Below are 22,619 nucleotides of genomic sequence, written 5' to 3'. Positions count from 1 at the left end.
TGTGTGTGTGTGTGTGTGTGTGTGTGTGTGTGTGTGCTTTCTTCACAGAACTTCAACACTGCATTTTGAACAAAATCAGATGCAGAAAATTACTTTTATTTTTACCACTGTCTAGAGAGGCATTGCTGAGATGGTGCCATAAGCCAGCGGAAGATACAGAACCACCTGAATTTTTCCAGTACCACATCTGCACTGGGCCGAGGAACCACTCACTCCATTCCATGCTTGGATTTCTGCTATGACCTAGACACACTTTCTGAGATGCACTGAGCTTTAAGTGGATATAACACATAAATTCCTTGTATAAAAGTTAACTGAGAATCAGATACCAGCTGGTATCTCCAGGTGAGAAGACAGGTTTCTCAAGGGTTGCTAATGCGGTGTCTAAAAGAGGTAGATGCAGGTTCAAAGCCAGCCTAGGCTACAAAACAAAGTGAGTGGGAAATGAGGAAGAGGGAGGGAGAAGAAAGGGAGTTACTTCTGTTATGGGTGGGTGATACCTGCATATATTTAAATTTTCATCAAGAAAATGAAAATCAAAACCACAACAAGAACCATCTCACCTACTAGAATGCTGCCATCAAAATCCGGGAACAAATGACGTTGAAGATGTGGGAAGGGAGCTCTCACATTGCACACTGCTGGTGATGGCAAACGTGTGTAATTGATGTAGGAGGACCTGTTGCTTTCATTGGTTAATTAATAAAGAAAACTGCTTGGCCTGATAGGTCAGAACATAGGTAGGCAGAGAAGACAGAACAGAATTGTGGGAGAAAGAAAGCAGAGTCAAGCAGATGCCATGAAGCTCTGGTCCAAGATGGACATAGGTTAGAATCTTCCCAGTGAGCCACCACTTCGTATTGCTGCACATACTATTAGAAATGGGTTAATTGAGCTGTGAGCATTAGCCAGTAAGAGGCTAGAGCTAATGGGCCAGGCAGTAATTTAATTAATACAATTTGGTGTGGTTATTTCGGGTATAAGCTAGCTAGCCTGCTGCTCCTTTTACAGAGTGGCGCTCCAACGTGGTAACTAACTCCACGTAAAACCTAAGAGGGCTTAAAAAGGAATTCTATACACAAAGAGAGGTTTAACACAGCTTTTTGCTGTTTGCTGGCCGGGTGCCACAGAGAAATTTCCCTGACTCAGCAGCCGTAGCAGGAAAAAAGCTGCACAGTTTTAAAGTGCAGCTTCCTGGGATGTGCTGCCAGTGCGAATTACTGCTATTACAGCATGTCGATGGCTTTTATGGGACTGAATGTTTCTGTTCCCGCTTGGGATCCAGAAGAAAGTACTCTGAGACCATGCCAATGGCTCAACGCTCCCTACCTACACCTGGGCAGAAGGCGGGATCAGGTTTAGGCAAGTGGGAGAGCATGGTGGATTTCTGCCACCATACAGAGAGATGTTTCCAGGATGCACAGTGCTCTGTCTGGCAGATTAGGCTGTAATTGAGATAAAAAGCTCATTCTCAGAGTTAAAAAAAAAAGCTGCACAGTTTTAAAACACCAGCTTTCTGGGCTATGCTCCTACCATGACCTCTGTCTCTTGCGGGAGAATTTGGATGGGGTTTTGTGAGTAAAGTGCTAAGGCTTGCTGGCTTGATGGCAATGGGGACTGTTGTGTGCCTGGAACTGTGCATGGCTCAGGGGCACCAAATGGATCTGAGGCAGGAGAACTCCTGCCATGCTGAACTGTGCTGATTTCAGACAGGAACTGTCGTAATTATCACAATAACAGTGCAGTTAAGGTTTAGACTGAGCAGGAAATAGGCGGTACCGTATTACCTCTACATGGCACAACTTAGGTTTTAAGAACTGCTTACCATTTTAAGAAGTGCTCCTAGACAGTAAAAACATCACAGCCAATGCAATAGGACAGATTCAGACATAAAAGACCTCTAAATGGGTCCTAGTGTTAGACATATGTAGGCTTGAGAGAGAGAAGAAAAAGAATATAGAGAACAAAGTTAATGCCTTTAAAAAGGGGGTAAAGTCTTTAAAGAGACAGAGTACAGATAGTTATAGATTAAAAGAAATAAAGAAAAATAAGCCACGTAAAAATGGAAAATTCACAGAGAACCTGGATTCTGTGTATTGTATTTTCTTTGAATTTTTTGACTGTGAAGGAGCTAAATACAGAGAGACATTTCATTGTGTGATCTGCTAAGCTGATCCAACATGTATGTTCTAAAGGTATCATGACTTCCAAATTTGGGTCTAAGGATATGATGCTTTGGAAAGGGTCTTCTTTTGTTTTCAATGAGGGTGAGACCCTGTGGATTGGTTCTATCCCAATATGGTATAATAGACCACACCCTCCTGAAAGATCACCATGAACGCCTTCAGAAAATTACTTCATTCAACTGCCTACTGAGATGAACCTAGCAGACAGGTTATAACATGAAAGACCTAAATAACAGCGCCCCCATACAGCACAAAGCAGTTTGGAGAGAAATAACTATGTCCATATTCCCAAATATTGCTTATAAAGGTTCTTTTACATTTAAAGGGGGATATGATATAGAGATGAATAATTTACATTGGTATAAATTTTGCTTTGTTCATATAAGTTTAAGGTCAATTTTATTATATGTATATGTATTTCTGATCTTGATTAAGGTATTATGATTATGTAGTTCATTTAAAAATGTAATGTTTAATTAGGAAATATAGGTTGTTAATGGATAATCGTCGATAATAGTCATTTGTTAGCATTAGTTAGTCATTTGTCTAACTAATGCTAGTTAGACTTTCTAGATGTGCATATATTTCAGATAGGCATTCTTCATATCTTTCAAAGACTACAGAATATGGCATTTAATGTTTTAATAATTTAGGGCTTTTAATGACAATGAGACACGTCTGCTCCTGGTAGCACCAATCTACTTCAAGAGGAAGATGGGCATCAAAGAGGCTCCTTGTGGTGTTGGTTAGCCATTTGGGTAATAAACTGTGTTTTCCTGGACTGCTGCATAAACTGGACACAGAGAACCCACAGAGAGAGGACTGCTGAACTTGCCTAAAGTTGAGATGGTCTTTCGGAGTTCCTGATTCATGAAAGAGTCTGTGAGACATTCTGCAGGACACAGCAGATAGTGACTGAACTGTCTTTGAATTTTCCTGCTTCATGAAAATGTCTGCTGGATACTATGGGCCTGTAGGCTGAAGATGGAAGCCTTAATGGTACAAAAGAACTTTGGGTGACTATACAGGCAGCGAGATGTCTCTGTCATTTCTAGAGTTTTGGAAGTTGCTTATTTCTTATTTACTTAGGTAATATTATATCCTTCTGGAGTCTTTGATGGAGTTGAAAAATGGTTAGTTACAGTTTTCCTTAGTTATGATAAAAGATAAAATAGATTTAAATATTGTAACTATAATTCTTGCTTGATAACTGTTTTGTTATATGTAATTTTACTATGTTAAAGTTTTCCTTTTTGTTTAAACAGAAAAAGGGGAAATGATGTAGGAGGGTCTTCTATCTATCTGTTGCTTTCATTGGTTAAATAATAAAACTGCTTGACCTGATAAGTCAGAACATAGGTAGGCAGGGAAGACAGAACAGACTGCTGGGAGAAAGAAGCAGAGTCATGCAGATACCATGAGGCTCTGGTCCAAGATGGACGTAGGTTAGAATCTTCCTGGTAAGCGGCCACTTTATGGTGCTACACAGATTATTAGAAATAGGTTAATCGAGATGTGAGCATTAGCCAGTAAGAGGCTAGAGCTAATGGGCCAGGCAGTAACTTAATTAATACAACTTGGTGTGGTTATTTCAGGTATAAACTAGCTGGGTGGCGGGGACACAGCCCACCGCTCCTTTTACAACATGTAATTGTCATGGAGAACAGTGTGGAAGGTCCCACGAATTCTGAAAGTAGGACTGCCTTGGGATCTGGTCACCTGCTTCCGGGTATTCATCCAAAGGACATGGAACCAGCATGTCAAAGAGGTGCTAGTGTTGATGGTGACTGCAGCAATAACCATATTAGGGGATGAGAATAAGCATTGATTGTAGATAGATCAGTTAAGTGTAGGGCACACACCCTAGACTATCATTTGGCCATGGAGAATGAAATCCCCTCCTTTGAAGCAGAGTGGGTAAAACCAGCTGGGGGACATGCTAAATGACATCAGCCAAACACTTAAAAAATTTAAATAAAGCATGTCATCTCTCACATGGCCAACCTTAATGGAGGACAGTAGTGGCAGGGAATGGTGAGGGAGGGAACACTCAGAATGGATCCCAGGCACCAGAGCGGATAGGAACAGATCTTGGTGAACCACTGCACAGGGCTGGTCACAGTTCACAGCAACACACCCTGTCCTTTGAGAGGCCTAGACAGAGAAATCTGGGCTCTAAACACAAGAGAGAGATGAAGGAAAGAAAGGCCATGGCCCTGACTTAATCTGTGAATACCCTGTGTGTACAAATGGCAGCCAGATTTGATTCACGTGTGCTTGTCAAAAAAAAAAAAGTTTCCTAAAGCTGAGATTCATCAAAACTTCCCCATCTCTGTTTATCTCGGGTGATAAACCCATTCTGTCACCAGGAATGGTGGTGAATATCTGTAATTCTAGCACTTGAGAAGCCAGGACATGAGGAAATACCTTGAACTCTGGGCCAGTTTGAATTACGGTGTTAGATCTGTCTAAAAACAAAAATAAACTAGCCCCCACTTGTTGCCAATATCTGGTCCAGTCATGGCAAACACATAATTTATTGGGTAGTTCAGAGTTCTCTGTATCTCAAATCAAAGATAATTTTCCTGACTACTTCTTAATGGATAGAATTCCATTTTCATATCAGATTGTAATTTAGCTGGTCCATTTACTCCTCTGGTGTTTTGTTTGTTTTTCTCACCAATTGATATCAATGTGCAGACAGATCAAGAAGGTGCCTTTAAATGCCCTATTTGTCTGTCCTGTGTCTCTTCTGTGCATGAGACCCAGCTTGTGATTGTGCAACAGGTCACAAAGATCGAGTGGCCACTGTCACCCTGTACCATGTTGTAGCAGTCAGCATACAGACCTGTACCGCGTCACTTGGCTTCAAGACGGTGAGCAGCTTAAGGAATATCCTCTGCTTCTACCAAGGTAGAGCGTATCTCACACTAGGCCTCTGCTCTTCTTACTGTGCCCCTGGATGCTTTCAGCCTCCACACACGCTGCCTGAAGTGGCCATGCAATCTGGGCACTGAAAAAAAGCTAAAGTGGAGCCCAGAGGGGCTCAGTGACCGTCATTTCATGTCGTTTGGTTTTCACACACAGGCTCTGGGCCAGCCAACATTGGAGTTGGTACTCACATACATAGGCCACCTAGTCCTGGTTCCCATTTCAGGAACTGCAGCAGACTCTAGCTCTTGGCCTTACAGATCCTGCGTGTGCCGGCCTCCACTCTTCTCACCGATATCTGACATACTTTGTATGGATCCTCACATGGCTCTGTTCAATTCAGTGCATCACTTGGCCTCCTCTGCCTGAGGTAAGGCATTCCTGTGTATGGAGGACAAATGACAAGCCACCAGCTGGGAGTGCTGCTCCCTCAGCTTTGGATCAAGTACTGACCAGCCTCCAAAGAAAGACCAAATGTTCTCCTCTCTTGTCTTCCCCACCCTCTCTCCCTCTCCTCTGGAAATGGAATCCAGGGCTTGTATATACTGGTTAGCATTTTATCAATAAGCTACCCTGCACCTCTTCCCCCGCCCCACACACATTTCTTAAAAATGGAGACAGGGTGTCATTCTGTAGCTCAGGCAGCCTTGAGTTGGCCGGCTTTCCACCTCAGCCTCCAGGCACCTGGATGAGAGGCATACCCCACAATGTCCAGCCTCATCTCTACTCTGAACAAATCACTGTGAGGCAAGCTGCTCTGTCTCTCTGGAGATGAATGCCATGTGCGAAAGAACTCCAAAAGCCATTTCATGGCCAGCTGTGTGTCTGCAGAGCTCTGAGCCACGTGAGAGAAGGAAAGCGAGGCAGGACTGGGTCACTGTTGTCACCCATTTGCACTTCAGACACATTGCTGGTCCCTCACCCTTCCCTTCTCTCATTTATCCCATGACTTTTGTGACTTTGGGTCACTGTTGTCGCCCATTTGCACTTCAGACACATTGCTGGTCCCTCGCCCTTCCCTTCTCTCATTTATTCCATGACTTTTGTGACTGGTGCAGGTGGGGATTGGAAGAAGGGAGAATTTGGGACAGAAAGGGAAGAAGAAAAAGCAAAATTGATCACTACTCTCTAGGAGTTGGGGACACATGGGCTCCTTTAAAAATGGGATAAGTCTGCTGCTTGGAAAACTAGGTTGATGGCTATTGGTGAATTTAAAATCAGACACAGTTATTAAAAATGCTGAAGAAAACAAACACATTGTACAGAGGAAAGAGGTGTGAGGGCCGCTACTGTGAAGACCCTGCTGGGCTCCTTCATGCTTCTCAGAAGCTGTTTGGTGTTGGTTATGGAACCTATACTTCAAACCAGTGTCCAAGGGTCATATTCTGAAGGAGGCCACAGATTCCTCAAGCAGCAGGAGCAAAGCAAGAGCAGCAGCAGCATCCCGAGGCGCGAGGCAAGAACTAAGGCAAGGGTTGCAGCTCAGCCGACTGTCTCGGGACGGTCCTAGCTGCCAGGATTTGGACAGAGATGCAGCCTGACAGTCCAGCACCAGAGTGCAGTGCTCATAAAGCCCAGTGCCAGCAACGTGGCAAGGGAGCATGACAGAGGACATCTCACTGGAGAAATATGAGCAAGGACATCCTAAACCCATGTGATGCCCCTGGCATTTATATATGTAATTAGAAACACGGCATATCGCATGTAAAAATATGGACTATATTGAATTAATGTAGTGGTTTGAATAGGAATGGCCCCCAATAGACTCATGGATTTGAATGTTTGGCACATAGGAACTATATTATTAGGAGGTATAGACTTGCTGGAGGAAGTGTGTCCCTGTGGAGGAGGGCTTTGAGGTCTTATATGCTCAGCCTAGGCCTAGTGTCACAGTCTCCTTCTGCTGCCTATGGATCTAGATGTAGAACTTTCAGCTCTTTCTCCAATATCATGTCTGCCTGTATGCACCTGTAGTGTCTCCATGGGGTCCCACAGGCCCATAGCATCCTCTAACGGGAATTCACTGGACTGTTAAAGACAACGTGAGAGGAGTTCATAGAGGGTATAGGGAAGGGCTGTGACCTTGTGATAAACACAGTGGAGTTTGGCCCTAGGTATGGAGCTGAGAAAAGTCTGGTCTCCCTCTGCTGCATCTACAATGAACAACATCCCAGGGATCAGACCAAAGCGACGACGGGCCAAGGGACCAGGAAGACTTTGGAGCTAAGAAGCCAATTCTCCTTGGCAGGACAGGGCTCAAAGGATGGATGGAGAAAACCTAGCCAGTTTCTCTCAGATACTCTGGTCCTTAGAGATGGATGGCTGGCCTCATTCCCTTCAGCTCATAAGGAACGGATGAACTCAGGAGAGCAGTGAGTTCAGGTTCCACCAAGTCACTGTTGTGCTGAGCACTGGGATATTCTGGACAGTCACCATGGTTACCAAGTATAACCTAAAAAGTAGCAGGGAGGGTCTGAACTCTTCTGACTCAGGACACACTTTGGGGGAGTTTTACTTTCTCTCACATTCTCCAGGATAGTCTTCCATACACTATCAGAAACACCAGCATTTTCTTCCTGATTTAGTAAGCACTAAGGACAGGTGTCCAGGCACCTAGCATGTCAACACATATTTGTAATGTATTAAACACACACACACACACACACACACACATATATATATATATATACACACATTAATATAACTATCTGCACAATAAACTGTTTTATGTAATTTATGCTAATTTCCATAAATATATAACAAGTTCTTAAATATGAAACTTGGTGGAAAACCTATGCATACACACACATATATATATACATATATGCATATATCATTCAGACATACATACATATCAGTCTTTTTATAAAGAATATTCCCAAGAATATTAGCTCACTCTATATGTAACACAGAGACTCCACACAGACTTAATGTACTACCCAGCTGCCCACTTTTTGCCTGTTTTTACTTCCTTGGTCCCACTAGATTTGAAATGGCCTTCAAGATGATGTGGGATCCTGATCTATTAAATGCACAGAGGTCATAAAGGCAGATAGTCAGATTTTGTGTTATGAGGATTTATTCTACCTGGAACTGTAGTTTAAGAGTATTCTGTTGCTTGGGAAACAATGAACCTTGCAAACTAAGCCTTTGGGAAATGTCCACTGTTGTTGTGGTGGTGGTGGTGGTGGTTTTTTTGGGGGGAGTTGTTTTGGTTTTTATCTCAAAATGTTGCATGCTGACCTAGGCTTGTTCTTGCAGTGACTTCTCTTTGAGCAATGTTTCAAACCCCTGTTTCCCATTTCATGGCCTACAGGAAGTGGAACTGCTAGGACATCGCACTACAGCTGGAAGTGACCGGAAATGGGATGGCCCAGTGCAAATGTTGCTTGATATGGGCTGCTGTGCTGTGGCAGAGCAAGACCAGGACTTTCTGGATTAATCCTGCTCATTGCATTGTCATAAGCACAATTTCCTCGTAATAAACCAGAGTTCTGACCTCACTTTGTTAGAGTAAGGCTCTGAAGACGCAGGGTTCTTTGGGAGTCTCACACACAAGCAGAGGAAAGACCACTGATGCCTGTGTCCAGTGTTCCACATTGCAAGGTTACTTTAGTGTGTCTTTCCCGTGCAGAGAATTCCCTTGCAGATATCTGTTTTATACCAAAAAGATGGTATATATTGCTATGCTATAAACAACCAAACTTAAAGATATGGTTGTGGCTGGGAGCAAGAAGAGCCAAGTCATGCCTACACATACCTGGCTGGGCTGGAAGCGTCTCTGTGCCATGGGTATGCCTTGGGGAGGTTTGCAAGCTCCTGGGCCATCACATGCTGGGTGTACTCATCTTGCCAGGTGAAACCTGTGGAGAAAGGAGTATAAACTGAGGCACGAATTTGCAAACATGGCTAAGCCCTCCAGGTCTCCGTTCTTCCAGCAAATCACAGGGCCTTGTGGGATTTTGTTATTCTCTAGCTTTCTTAAACTTTGAGACCCAAATGACAATCTGTGCTTTGCTCTATTGATTTAAAAATAGGTGCAGTGGGTGCCAGCTGTGGCTGGCAGACAAAGAAAACATAAACAAAAGAGATTTTTGTGCAATGCAGAACATGGACCTTTTCTACCGAGGTAGGTTCAGCTTCAACAAAGATGTCCCACCCACAATGCGCACGCAGTTGCCAGCATACCTATCATATCACCCTGCTCAGCACACCCAGTGTATTCTGACCTGGTTCTACTACCACACTGGACCAACTGTTCTCCGTAACCCATCCTGAATGAGAGCCCAGCATTTGCTGGGTAGGGTTACATTCCTGTGAAGCAATTACTGCGGACTTAATGTACTAAATCTCAGAGCCAATTACATTATATTTACACTCAAATGTTGTGACAAAGAGCTTTATAACAAGGGGAAGCAGTTATGAAGGCAAAAATCTATGCAATTGTGCATTAATTACATGCATTGTGGATCACATGATAATTATGCTCAGAATTGCCAAATAACTCCCAAGAATAATTATTATGCAATTTGTACATTTTAGATCTTACGGTAACGCTTTCACACTTAGAGCTACCCCATGCAATTATCCGTAATTATCTAATCACTAACATCACGTAATTACAGAGGTATATTTTTATGCATTGTGCAAAAACAAGTCACAAAGCCTTCAAATCAGGACAGCTCTGTGTATGAACATATTCCAACATGTGAATATGTATGCGTGTGTGTTTACATGTGTATGATCATGCATGTGAATTTATATGTGTTTTCATGGGTAGATATGTGTGGACATTTGTGTATTGTGCATATTTGTGTGTATGCATGCACACTTCTCTCTTTCTCTTTCTGTGTGTGTATGTGTGTCCAGTATGATAAGAAAGTCCAGAGCACGTACTCTAAATAAAATTTAAAAATAGACAGGAGTGATTTTTATGAACGTATTTAAACATTTTAAAATGCAAATGTGAATTGTTAAAGCTTACAGATGGCAATGAATCAAATAGCTGGTACATACTAAGTCCCAGGAGCCCCCGTGGTAAAAATACCAGGATGACTCTGGCCTCAGCCCTAGCTCCTCCAGAGCAGCTCTCTGTGGAAGATAACTCACTGCAGGGAGTGCAGCCCAGTCCCTACAGCCTGAAGTGTTTGGTGACAGGCCACAGGAAAGGAGGCCCTCTGGCAGGTGTGCTTCCAGCCCCTCTCGGTCCATTCCCAGGAGCATTCTCACTGGAAAGCACATTTTCCATGTTAGCCCAACAGCTAGCATTTTAGGTTTAGAAAACAAGCATGCTTTAAACATGCTGTTCCCCAAGGACAGTCTTACTATTAATATTTATCAGGCAACAAATAATTGAGAGCATAAAGGAATTTCACATGAAAAATTTTTCATTAAAAATGGCATCTTCGGGGCTCAGAAGATGACTCAGTTGGTAAAATGCTTGACTTGCATGCTCAAGGATCTGTTTGATCTACAGAACTCACATTTTAAAAGCGAACATAGCACATGCTTGGAATCCCAGAGCGGAGGAAGAAGAAACGACAGATTCCTGGGTCTCACTAGCAGGTCTAGCATTCTTGGCAAGCTTCAGGCCAGTAAGAGACCCTTTTTACAAAGAAGGATAGATTGCTCCTGAGAAGCAGCAACAAAGGTTGTCGTCTGGATTCTGATGTGCACACACACACACACACATGTACACATGTATGTACAGACACATCCATGCACACACACATAAGCACACACAAGCAGCATTTTATATCTAAGCAGAATACTGTCTGGGCACATTTGCTACAAGTGAAAAACATAAATGGCCACAATTCATCCATTTTGAAATCAATTTTTGAATATCTCTATAATTGTTTAAATAAACTTAAACTCAGAATTACAATTCCCTCGAAATAAAAATGTAGACCTGAATGGTGTCACTATAAACTCTATAAAATGCTTAAAGAATAAGAGTTACTCATGAGTTCTCCCAGAAAATATAATAAGAAGAAATAATCCCCAACTCATTTCATAACTAATATTATTCTGATAACAAAGGCAGGTGAAAATCATACAATAAAAGACACCTATAGACCAATCTCCACCATGAATGTAGGACAGACATGTCATTGACAATATCAGCAGGTAAAATTCAGCAACAATTAAGAGGAGAGCAATGGGCATGCCATGTCCAGAAGACACTGTTTGCAGTACTCATCCCCAACTTCTGGGCCTTTTCTTCTCTTCTGTAATGCTCTCTAAGCCTTGGAGGGGTGTGATAGATGTCCCATTTAGGACCAAATACTCCAAAATTATTTACTTTGTGCACTTTGACCATCTGCATAAACTTCTTCCCACTATAAAGAAAAGCTTCTCTGAGGGCAGTGCTAACCTATAAAGACAGGAGCATACTAGTTTGACCCTGTGTCCACTTAAGAACTCCTCAGTAGCGCTACTGAAGGAGTTGGCACTCTCTGTACATGGTAAGGGAAAAGGTCCATGTTGAACTGCAGATTGTTCACATATGTTACAGAGAAAGCAGAGGCTGAAAGATTAAAGGTTAAAATGGCAGTGTCTGGGATACCAAGGAAGCGGAATAAGAGCTGTGGTTGAGTGTGAGATAATACAACTAGATCCATAGGAGGGAAAACAGGACTCTGGGCCAGGGATTGAAAGGTACCTGCTCCCTGTCCCCCAAAGTCCTTGAAGGACACATATAAGACACTGACATATGTTTCTTATATTCTGGTTTCTGAAGCCACTAATTGTAACAGACTAAATTGTAAGTAAGGTTGGCTTCTAACACGACATCACCTAGTTTAGGAAAGACAACCCAGACCATCCCACTGGCAAGGAGTTAACTAAACAAATGTAACTACTTCTTGGCAGCTGTGAGAACAAAGAGGGTTTATTCCAATTACTGAGATTTTAGACATCTGCCAGATCAGAGGTACAAACATGAGCCAGTGACTAACACTAACAAACAGCAGTCACCATCAGCAGCTAACAAAGCACAAGTCAGAGATAGACAATGGAGTTCCATGACCTCTAACTGGGGAGTACCTGAGCAGAGCATGGTCATCTCCTCCTCATGCCAAAGGGATGCTCATAGAGGGTGTAGATCCTCTGTGCCTCATGAGAGCACAAAGAACCAACCAATCTCAAAAATTCCTTGGCCTTTGTTCAGAATCTGCCATGACTTATAAAAGCCCATAGAAAAAGGAATCCCAGAGATTTCCCCCATGCTTGGAAACCCTTTCCTTCTTGGGAGTTTCTCTCACTTATCCTTAATTTCTCGCTTTTCTGTAATTCTTCTTAATAAAGATTTTTTTCTACTTTGCATTATCCCATAAGAGTTAACATCTTTAATCTTCATTGCATGAGACAATGAACTCAAAGCCACTGTCTCAGGTTGATATTTAATGACCTTGAGTGTCTGGCATCTCAGGACCCTGGGTGAAGAAGATCAGAAATGGCTGTCTTGTTTAACATTGGTGCTGTGTACTGTAGCTCTTGCTATAGAGCAAGATAAAGAAAGAGGGAGGTGTGAAAAACAGAAGCAAAGGCATGAACTGTACATATCTCCATAGGACATGTTCTTCCTCTTGGAAATCACTAGGTTCCTCCAAAACTAGAAACCTATTTATGAATAATAGCAAGAAACACTGATAGCAAAACCACAAACACACCTGTTGTAACAGGAGTGCTGATAGTTGTCTAGGGAGATTTCATTCCGTCATTGGAATAAGGAACTTAATATCGACGAAAGATTGAAGACCAAGTTGTGAGGAGTACTTTATTCCTTCAGGATAGGAGAGGCCCTAAGGCTGGGAGTCCCCACTGGGTACTGGCTTAGGCATTTTATATGGCCACTGGGTTCTCCCCTTTCCCATAATGGTCCTGTTTACATACCCACCCCTATGCCTTCTTGCCTTTTTTCTTGCAATACCTTTTGGGAAGAAGAAGCCTCTATCTCAGGGCCCTCTACTGCTTTCTGGTGTAGGAGTATGCTTCTAGGTTTGTTGATAAAAATTTAAGGTCAATTTAATTTTGTATATATATATATATTTCTGCTCTTGATTAAGGTATTGTGTTTGTATGGCTCATTTAAAGATGTAATGCATAATTAAGAAATGCAAGTTTATAGATAGTCATCAATAAAAGTCAAGCTTACAGTCATGTTAGTTAGGTTTTCTAGATGTACAGAGATATATTTCAGATGGATATGTATTTTTCAAACCTTTCAAAGACTAACAGAATATAGCATTTAAAAAACTTAAGAACTTAGGACTTTTCAGGACAATGAAACACATCTGCTTCTGGCAGCATCAATCTGCTACAAGAAGATGATGGGCATTGAAGAATCTCCTTATGGAATTTGTTAGACATTTGGGCAAGAAACTGCTCTTGCTGGGACTGCTTGATGGTATGCTATATAAACTGGACATGCAGGACCCACAGAAAAATGACTGCAAAAGTTGCCTAAAGGTGAGACAGTCCTTTAGGATTCTTGCTTCATTAAAGAGTCTTCCAGACATTCTGCAAGATACAGAAGAAAGTGACTGACAAACTGCCAATAGAGGCAAAGCAGTCTTTCATAATTTCTGCTCCATGAAAAAGTTTGTTGGAAACTATGGACCTGTAGGCTGAAGATGGATGCCCCAATGTTATAGAAAAACTTTGGGCGACTATCCAGGCAGCAAGATGTCTCTGTCAATTTTAGAATTTTGGAAGTTGCTCATAATACACTTCCTATTCACTTAGGTAATACTATATCCTTCTGGAGTCTTTAAAGAGTTGAAGGCCTATAGGTATAGTTTTCCTTAGTTTTGATAAAGAATAAATTAGAGATAAAACTTTAGACTCATGAAGATAGGATAGATGATAGAGTATTTTCCTTAATCTGTCAAATGTAAATAGAGTAAATTTTGTGTGATACTTGTTTTGTCATATGAAAATTTACTATGTTAAAGTTAAAACATTCCTTTACATTTAGACAGAAAAGGGGAGGTGATGAAGGGTTCCCCTGTGTGTGATGCGAATATGTTTTTATTACCATTGGTTAATAAAGAATCTGCTTTGGGCCTATGGTAGGACAGAATTAAGCCAGGCAGGAAATCTGAACAGAGATATATAGAATAATAGGGAGAGCGGAGGAGATGCCATGTAGTTGCCAAAGGAGACAAGGGGACAGAACTTTACCTAGTAAGCTGCAGTCTTGTGGTGATACCCAGAATAGTAGAAATGGCTTAATTTAAGGTGTAAGAGTTAGTTAATAAGAAGCCTAAGCTAATAGACCAAGCAGTGTTTTAATTAATATAGTTCCTGTGTGATTATTCAGGTCTGGGTGGCTGGGTTACAAACGAGGAGTGTCCACCTATAGAGTAGTATCATACTGCAGTCCTCCTGAGGGAGAAAACTTTCTGCACCACACTCTGTAAACATTCACGTTTGTACCATGGGAAGCCTTGCCACTTCCTTGGGTCTGAGGCATTGGCATTCTTGACATGGTCATTCTCTTGTCAGTGATACACGTTCATTCTGGACTTCATCCCTGCTCCACAGATCAGTGTCTCTACCACCGAATACACAATGTTTTGGTGGCCTCCCATTCTGACAAATATGTTGTCTCAAGGAAGAAGGGTCCTTTGAAGAGACTGAGGAACATCTGAAGTGCAATGGAGGCAGTTTGAGAAAGTGAGTAAGCAAGAATAATCATTTCAGAGAATGTTCCATGGGGTGCTGAGAAGAAAGTACATTCTATTGCATTTGGGTGGAACATTCTGTAGATATCTCTTAGATCCATTTAGGTCATAATGTCTGTTATCTCCATACTTCTTTGTTTAGTTTTTGTCTGGGTGATCTGTCCATTGGTAAGAGGGAAATGCTTAGTTTTACTGCAACTTGATGGGCCATGTTTTGTTGATATCCATGGGAGGCCTGCCCTCTTCTAAATATAAATGGAGGAGGAGCAGATTGGGGAACAGAAAGAAGGTGGCAGAGAAACTGGCAGGGAAGGAGGGAAGGGAAATTACAGTTGGGAAGTAAAATAAATAAAATTAAAAAACAAATACTCATTCCACACAATGTGATTGTACTCAGCCACAGAACTTTTCAAAGTGGGGCAACCTACATTCTAAAGAATACACTTTTTGCCTTTGAACTTTGGGGAAGTTTGACCCAAGAGGCTCTCACAAACCAAAATAGTATGATTGCATTGGTAATTCAATACCAATTGAGTTAATAACGAAGGCTACCTCCTGTGTGCTAGTGAGTCCTGACATGGGATAAAGTACATCAAATTTAGTGACAATAGTCCAAAAGTGAATTCTTGAGAAACAGGGAAACATTTCTTAGAAGCAAGAATTATGGGCTAGGAGAGGCAGGTAGCAGTGAGTGGTAGGGTTCTCAAGTACCCAGAGCAAGAGTTCTTAGTCCCTAGGTGACTCCAAACATGTCAGTGTGCAGACTGAACATCCTCCTCCTACGTCTCCCCCTTATCAGCCTGAGTAGAAAGGTTCTGGTCATGCACTACCAGGCATGGCAGGGGAGGCACTATTCAGGCAGCTGGCAGCAGAGTCAACAGCTTGGGAGAGGGATGGACTTGTAAGGAGGTTTTCCACACACAGTGGGGCTCTCTATGGAAGGGTCACAAAGCAGGAGGAAAGGAAGACACCGCCTCACAGCAATGAGGAAGGGGGCCTGCCAGGACCTCTCTTTCCAGAAAAGGAAAGCGAGGCAGCATGTTCAGATATTACACTAGCAAGGAGAAGAGCTTGGACCCAGCCTGAGGAGAAGGTACCACTGTCCCCTGCTTCTAGCCCCACACTGCACATTCAAGGGCGAGGAAAGGGGAGTGCTGATGTCACCACAACCAAGACAGCCAATGTAGTGGCAAAGTCATACTTAAGAAGATAACAGCATTCTGCTTCTGGGGACACAGAATTGGGGATTCCTAAGATAGAAGAAGACAAGTCAGACCTTAGCAGACTTTGAAACAAACAATGGTCCCACTTAAATTCCAGGAGAGCAGTGGCAGCATGAGGAGCTAGCCCCTCAACTTCACACTAAGAGGCACAAGTACTGCTCTTACCGGCAGAGACCCTGATCCTGGCTCTGCCGTACAACATGCCCACTTTCTCCTGACATTCCTTCAAGACAGCTGCCAGACTCCTGAGGAGAGCCTGCAGGGCAGAGGCAGCAGTGGCATGCCTGCGGCTACCCAGGGACAGCAAGGGCTGCTGGAAGAGCTAAACTGAGAGCTACTTTATCTCTCTACAGCCAGGGAGAGACTTTTTCTAGAATCCAAAATTTTTAGTGTTTGCAATGAACTTAAAAATTTTAAAACAGTTCTGAAATGAACAAACAAGAAAACATGGACATGCAAATATTCCACATCACAGGTACCTATGCTTGCACACAAGTGCACAAATGAACATGCATGTGCATACACCAGCACAGAGAGTAGCCCATGTTTGCACACATTACAAGTGCACAAATGAACATGCATGTGCATACACCAGCACAGAGAGTAGCCCATGTTTGCACATTACAAGTGCACAAATGAACATGCATGTGAATACACCCGCAGAGAGATTAGCCCATGTTTGCACACACCACAAGTGCACAAATGAACAAGCATGTGCATATACCAGCACAAAGAGAACACAGGCTTTAGAAGAAATCAATAATTTAATAAGGTGTAAGCTTCCTATGCAGAACTTCAATCCAGAGTCTCCTAATTCCCCCTCCCAGAACTCCCTCAGATGGACACACCCAATGTTGAGCGCTCCCATTTCAAGCAGTTATCAGCTTGGTTTTCTAACTGTGCTGTCATGGAAAACGTTTGCAACAGCTCTACCATCTGCTAGAGCAGAACCAATAAATCACTTGTTCTTAAAATTAGTATGTGAAAGTTTTCTAAAAGAAAAAATGAAAAATCATTGGCAGTAAATGGCACATTTTTAACTTAGCTATGAGTGTCACAGAGAGTGGGAGAATATGAAATGGAACCCAGGAGGCGATGACTGTGAAGGCAGGTACGGGCTGTGTAGCACTTCACGTATCCACAGACTACATGGAACAATGGAAGTGCCATGCTCATCCTTGAGAGAAAAGCCATAACAGCCCATGGAGATCATGACGAACCCAAATGTTCTCCTGGGATCCTGAGACAGGAGCCCTGGGTCCCAGTGGCAAACTGATCCAAGGACGACTTTCTTTCTGAAGGACACTCCCCCTCACATCAGCATGTTGTCCATGGAGGGCAGACAATTCATACCACAGAGCCCAACATTCAGTAAGCAAAGCAAGTTTGTAAACTGAAAAACTTGGAACCAGAGACAAGGCAGAAATACCCATTTCTCTGTTTGAAATCTCTGCTGGGGCCAGGACCACGTGCACTTGATGACTCCCAGGAGAGTTGACAAACACATGCATGCCATGAGAGCATGCTATGGCCAGGACAAGACAAGTCACAGCCATCCTCCAGCCTCCTCCCGTATTACACCCTCACCTCTCTGGAAATGAGAGGCCCAAAGCCAAGATCCTCCTGTGGTCTCCCTGAGTGAGGCTCTGGGTTACCATGGTAACTAGCACTTATCCCTAGGGCTGGCCACAAGTGGGATTTGTGCTCACTGAGAGCCATGTGTCTGACAGGTTTCTGGGTCTCTTCTCTCTGCTGCAGAGAATCAGAGCAGGGACAGTACATGCCATGCTGCCTGCCAAACCTCTAGGTGCCAATTACTTGGAGGGGAAAACTCATCTCTATGCCTCTGGGTAGAGAGTGGTGTCACTATTTAGACAGCTCAGTGAAAAACATCAGGTCTGCATTCATTGCAGTCCAACCCGAACACATTGCTATTAAATTATTTGTGGGCTATTGGATGGTGTGTGCTCCATGGGGACTCCAGAGCTGGAGGCTGGGACCCTCTCTGCTCGCTCTTCCCTGGTCACCACAGCAAACAAGAGATGTGTTTCTGCAAAGCTTCACAAACTTGACAGGAGGCCCCACCTGCATGCCTCAAGTGCCTGCTTCTCAGAGCTGCTAGAACAAGATGGATTCTTTGTGACAAGCAGGAAGTGTTAGGACTGAGAAAGAGACAAAGACCATTAAATTGGTCTGAACAATAAGATACTACACAAGTCCTTACAGCAATGCAGTCAGCAAAACGGGGGCAAAACTGCCATCTCCACCACTTAACCCAAATCCAAATCACCTAGAACACAAGCAACCCTGGGGCAACAGGGCTTCTGCAGCAGGGGACAGGTGAGAGGGAATATACCATTATGTTTAGGGTTACAGCTGGTTGTCCTGCACTCCTGGGATAGCTAGATTTGGTCCAATGTTCCTCAAACCCTTGTCATGAAGCCAGGAGCTAGAGCCAGTGGGGTAGAGGAGATTTGCAACCAAGCTAGATTTGCAACCACTTTTTAAAATACTTTTGGATTGCTAACCCCAGGGGAAATAAAATAAATATGCAAGTGTTTTATCTAGGCTCCATCTAGGCTGATCACATTTATAAAATCTGAAACCTAGAGATATTCAGGTAAAACCATGGAGAGCTGAGTAGGCGCCCAGGAGCCTGAGGTCCTGCTTTCTCTGGGTGATCTTTCCTTTCTACTGACCCATCACAGGGCAATACACTATAGGACTTGGTAGGATATGGGTACAAAATAAACAAAGTCACTCCACATCTACCCCACAGGAAGACATGCACACTGCTCTGGAAGAACCTACTAAAGATCCTCGGCCCCACCACCCTTGCCAGGAGGCCTCACCCACTGCCGAAGGGCTCCACCTTTTCTGGAGGGCATCTTGCCCATTTCCTTGCCAGGCTGTTGGTCTGCCTACACTTCTGCTCTAGGGGGAGCCTAAAGAACCAGTGTGCAAATAAAAACTGGTTGGTAACAAGGTGCTCAATGTTCCCACAGGGGAAGAGATAGAAAACAAGTGGACAGAAGAACAGAGCCATCCTAAAATGCACTCAGCTCTGATGCACACTATAACCTTCCCAGGCGTAAGACAGACATGCTGATGCTCTTCGCCCTCAGTACTGCTGCCTACCAACACAGCTGGGGACAGCAGCAATAGAGAGGCAGCACCTTTCCTCCTAAGATAATGACTGACATTTCTAGTCCTGCATTCTGTCTAGACACATCCATTTTGTTAGCAAAGCAAAAGTTAAGGCAGATTGTTTGTTGGGCTTCATGAGGCCCTGGCGTGAGGCCCAGTGTAAGTTCCTGAGCCTAAGTCGAGTTTGGTGACCTGTTTTGGGCCATGACTTCCGCATATGAGCTACTCAACACAGCCTGTCCTAAAACCGCCTCTGCCCAGCCACTGCTAACGTGGCAGAATATTATTGGCCCTTATTCCTCAATCCACCTCACCCCATCCCAAGACCCCCACCCCCTATCACAACCCTATCTAAGTTTCTGCCTAATACAATTGACTCCCGACTCAGTGTGTCTGTCTCTGGTGGCCAGCGGGGAGGCCTGAGAAGTAGACACCATCCCACTCAGTCCCAGGGACCGGCTCTGCACCTGCCCCATCTGTCCGAGATCCCAACAATTGCTGAGTTTCTGAGAAACATTCTAGTTCAGAGAGATGATCTTTCCTTCCAGGCCTTTCTTTCTCCCAGTCCACCTTAAGACCTTTCTGTGTCTGGATTCTCTCCACTTCAAATGTATGATGTCAGGAGCAATACAACTCCTTGCATGAGGCTGACAGATACGACAAGACACATGTGAGAATTTATCCTTCCTCAAAGACCCAGGCATACACACCACAGTATCTTCTGTGGCATCCATGTAATTCTGCTAACCTAAGGCAGGCACATTTCTACAAAGCAATGAAGACGCTGACCTTGCTTCTGGAGGAAGAGCTGCACATTGGTGTTCAGGATGCTAGATAAAGCAACCCTTGGCAGATGGTCTCCAAATGCATGAGGACAACCCAGGCAGACATACAGACCAACTGCACCGTTTCTCAGGAGGAGCTGGTGGCAGAATCACCAATAACCCCGATTCCACAGAGCAGCGGAGTGCTGCCAAGGTTTCTGAGAGGTTGCTTTGGCTATAACCCCTGTACTTGTCACAGTCCTGGGAAGCTTTTTCCCCCAGGTCAAGTGCCATACAGCTGTGGATGCCATTAGATCACATGTTCTATGGCAGAATCCATGAGGATACTTATCCTATAATAGAATGTCTGTGGTAGCTACCTTCACATGTCTGTGACCAAAATGCCAGATAAGAGTCAGGTCAAGGAAGGAAAGTTCATTTTGTCTCATGGTTTCATGTCTAGGATAGCAATAGAGGCATATTGTAGTTCACAACAACAGAAGCACATAGCAGAGGCTCCTCACACCATGATGGAGCAAGAAATAGAATGGGTGCTGGATCCAGGGTCTAGACACCTCCAAAGGCATACCCCTAGGCCCCTACTTCCACTTCCACAAACCAGGATCGACATGCTAAAAGATATACAGCCCTCATAAAGGCACCAACAACTAAAAGACCAAATGCTCAAAATATGAGCCTGGGGCTAGCAAGATTGCACAGTGGGCATGGTGATCTGAATAAGAATGCCCCAACCAGAAGGCTAGTATATTTGAGTGTTTGGTCAGCAGGGACGGACACTATTTGGAAGGATTAAGAGGTGAAGTGGGTATGGCCTTGTTAGAGGAGGTGTGTCACTGCCTGAGGGTTTGAGGTTTAAAGGATCCAAGCCAGGCACAGTGTCTCTCTCTTCCTGATGCCTGCAGATCCAGATGTAGCACTCTCAACTTCTCTGGATGTAGATTTCTCAATGTCTCCAACACCATCTCTGCCTGTGTGCTGTGTCACGCTCCTATCCATGGCAATAATGAACTAGACCACGAAACTGTAGGCAAACCTCAATTAAATGCTTTCTTTAATAAGAGTTCTTGTGGTCACAGTGTTTCTCTACAGCAATGGAACACTACACTGACTAAGACAGTGAGGGAAGTGTTTAGCATCAAGTCTGGTGTTCTGAGACAAATCCCAGGAATCCACATGGTCTAGGAAGAGAAATGATTCTCACAAGATATACTTTGACATTCACATGCATGCTACAGTGCAGGTGCATGTATACACACACACAGAGAGACACACACAGAGAGACACATACACACAGAGAGATATGTAACAAAAAATTATGGAAATGTCTAAAAATCCACAATCCTCTGTATACATTTCAGCTTCAGACAATATGGTTCTACCCCGTCTCCAGCCCAGGTTTCTGCTATTTCTTAATGCAAACTATATTGACTACAACTTCAACATCTCCATAATTCCAACACCACTGAGACTTAAGGCAGCCTTTCCCTTGTGAACCCTTGTCAAGATAAAGGAACATGTTTCCACCTTTCAGTGACACACAGTGACCATCCCGAAGAGGAGACAGGAGAATAGCAAGCCCTGAGCCAGTGCAGGACGGAAACGTAGCTGGGCAAGCACCAAATCCTGTAGTGTGTGTGAGTATAGAGGGAATGGCGTCATCACATGATGAGCCCTGACATGCTTGGGCAGCCCTGTTCCTGCAGCCTTGCTGCCTAAGCTTGCGGAGCCTCTCTCCATCGCTTCCACTTGCCAGTTCTAGCTTTTCCTTAGTAAACAATCCGCGTTCATGCCATCTCCTACGTCCTGGGTTTGTACCCGGGTTTGTGAGGGAAAGGCACCCTCACAGTTTCATGCACCACCCTGACTGAGGCTCCATACAAGCAGACTGACCCAGATACATACTGCCGAGCCTCCTACATAGTCTTCGAAAATCTGAGAGTAAGCCTTCCTGACCCCAACACTCATGTATTCATCATGCCTGCAAAACCAGCACCACATGAAGTGCACCGTGTTCTGCTATAAGCTGGAGAAGTATCCAGGCCCCTTGAAATGTGGCTGCAGTGGCCACTGAGTGCCTATGTAACTAAACCTGGCAAAGCATTTCCCTAGGCAGCCTTGTTTGAGCAGGGCACCCCCATTCACACACTTCTCTCTTAAAGGCCTTTTAAAAACTGTTTACTTTATTGTTGTGTCTACAGTGTGTATGTGGTACCTATGGTGTACCCAGCAGAGGGAGTCAGATCCCCTAGAACCGGAGTTACAGTTGTGGTAAGCCACTGTGTGGTGCTGGAGACTGAACACAGGTCCTCAAGTACAAATGCTCTTAATCACCAACTATCCACCCAGTCCTGTGCTTCTCTCCTGGGGCCTTTGATTTGCTGGGATGTTTGTTGTTTGTTTGTTTTAGGCCACCTTTGCAGTTTCCTCTCCCTCCACTACTCCCAGTCTCTCCCCCACTCACCCCTTCTGGACTAACTCCCCATCCATTTCTGTTTAGGAAAGGGCAGGTCTTCTATGAGTATCAGCAAAACATGGCATATCAAGTTGCAGTAAGACTTTAAACATGGCTAGAAATCAAATATGAGTGAGTACATCCCATGTTCCTCTTTTTGGGTCTGGCTTACCTCACTCAGGATAGTGTTTTCTATTTCCATCCAT

The 22,619-nt window shown here is 43.8% G+C and overlaps 1 protein-coding gene across 1 annotated transcript in view; it reads right to left on the bottom strand.

The window, feature by feature from the left end:
• The window catches only part of Ptprn2 (protein tyrosine phosphatase, receptor type N2), a 715,776-nt gene that overhangs the window by 453,052 nt on the left and 240,105 nt on the right, over nt 1-22,619 (bottom strand). The window contains exon 4 of the mRNA XM_005343678.3: nt 8,878-8,980. Within this exon, the coding sequence (XP_005343735.1) occupies nt 8,878-8,980 (103 nt within the window). The remainder of the gene's footprint in view (nt 1-8,877; nt 8,981-22,619) is intronic.

This window comes from Microtus ochrogaster, chromosome 1 (assembly GCF_000317375.1).
Source record: "Microtus ochrogaster isolate Prairie Vole_2 chromosome 1, MicOch1.0, whole genome shotgun sequence".
Taxonomy (NCBI): domain Eukaryota; kingdom Metazoa; phylum Chordata; class Mammalia; order Rodentia; family Cricetidae; genus Microtus; species Microtus ochrogaster.
Note: the sequence above shows the minus strand (reverse complement) of the source record. Positions and strands in the feature narration are given on the sequence as shown.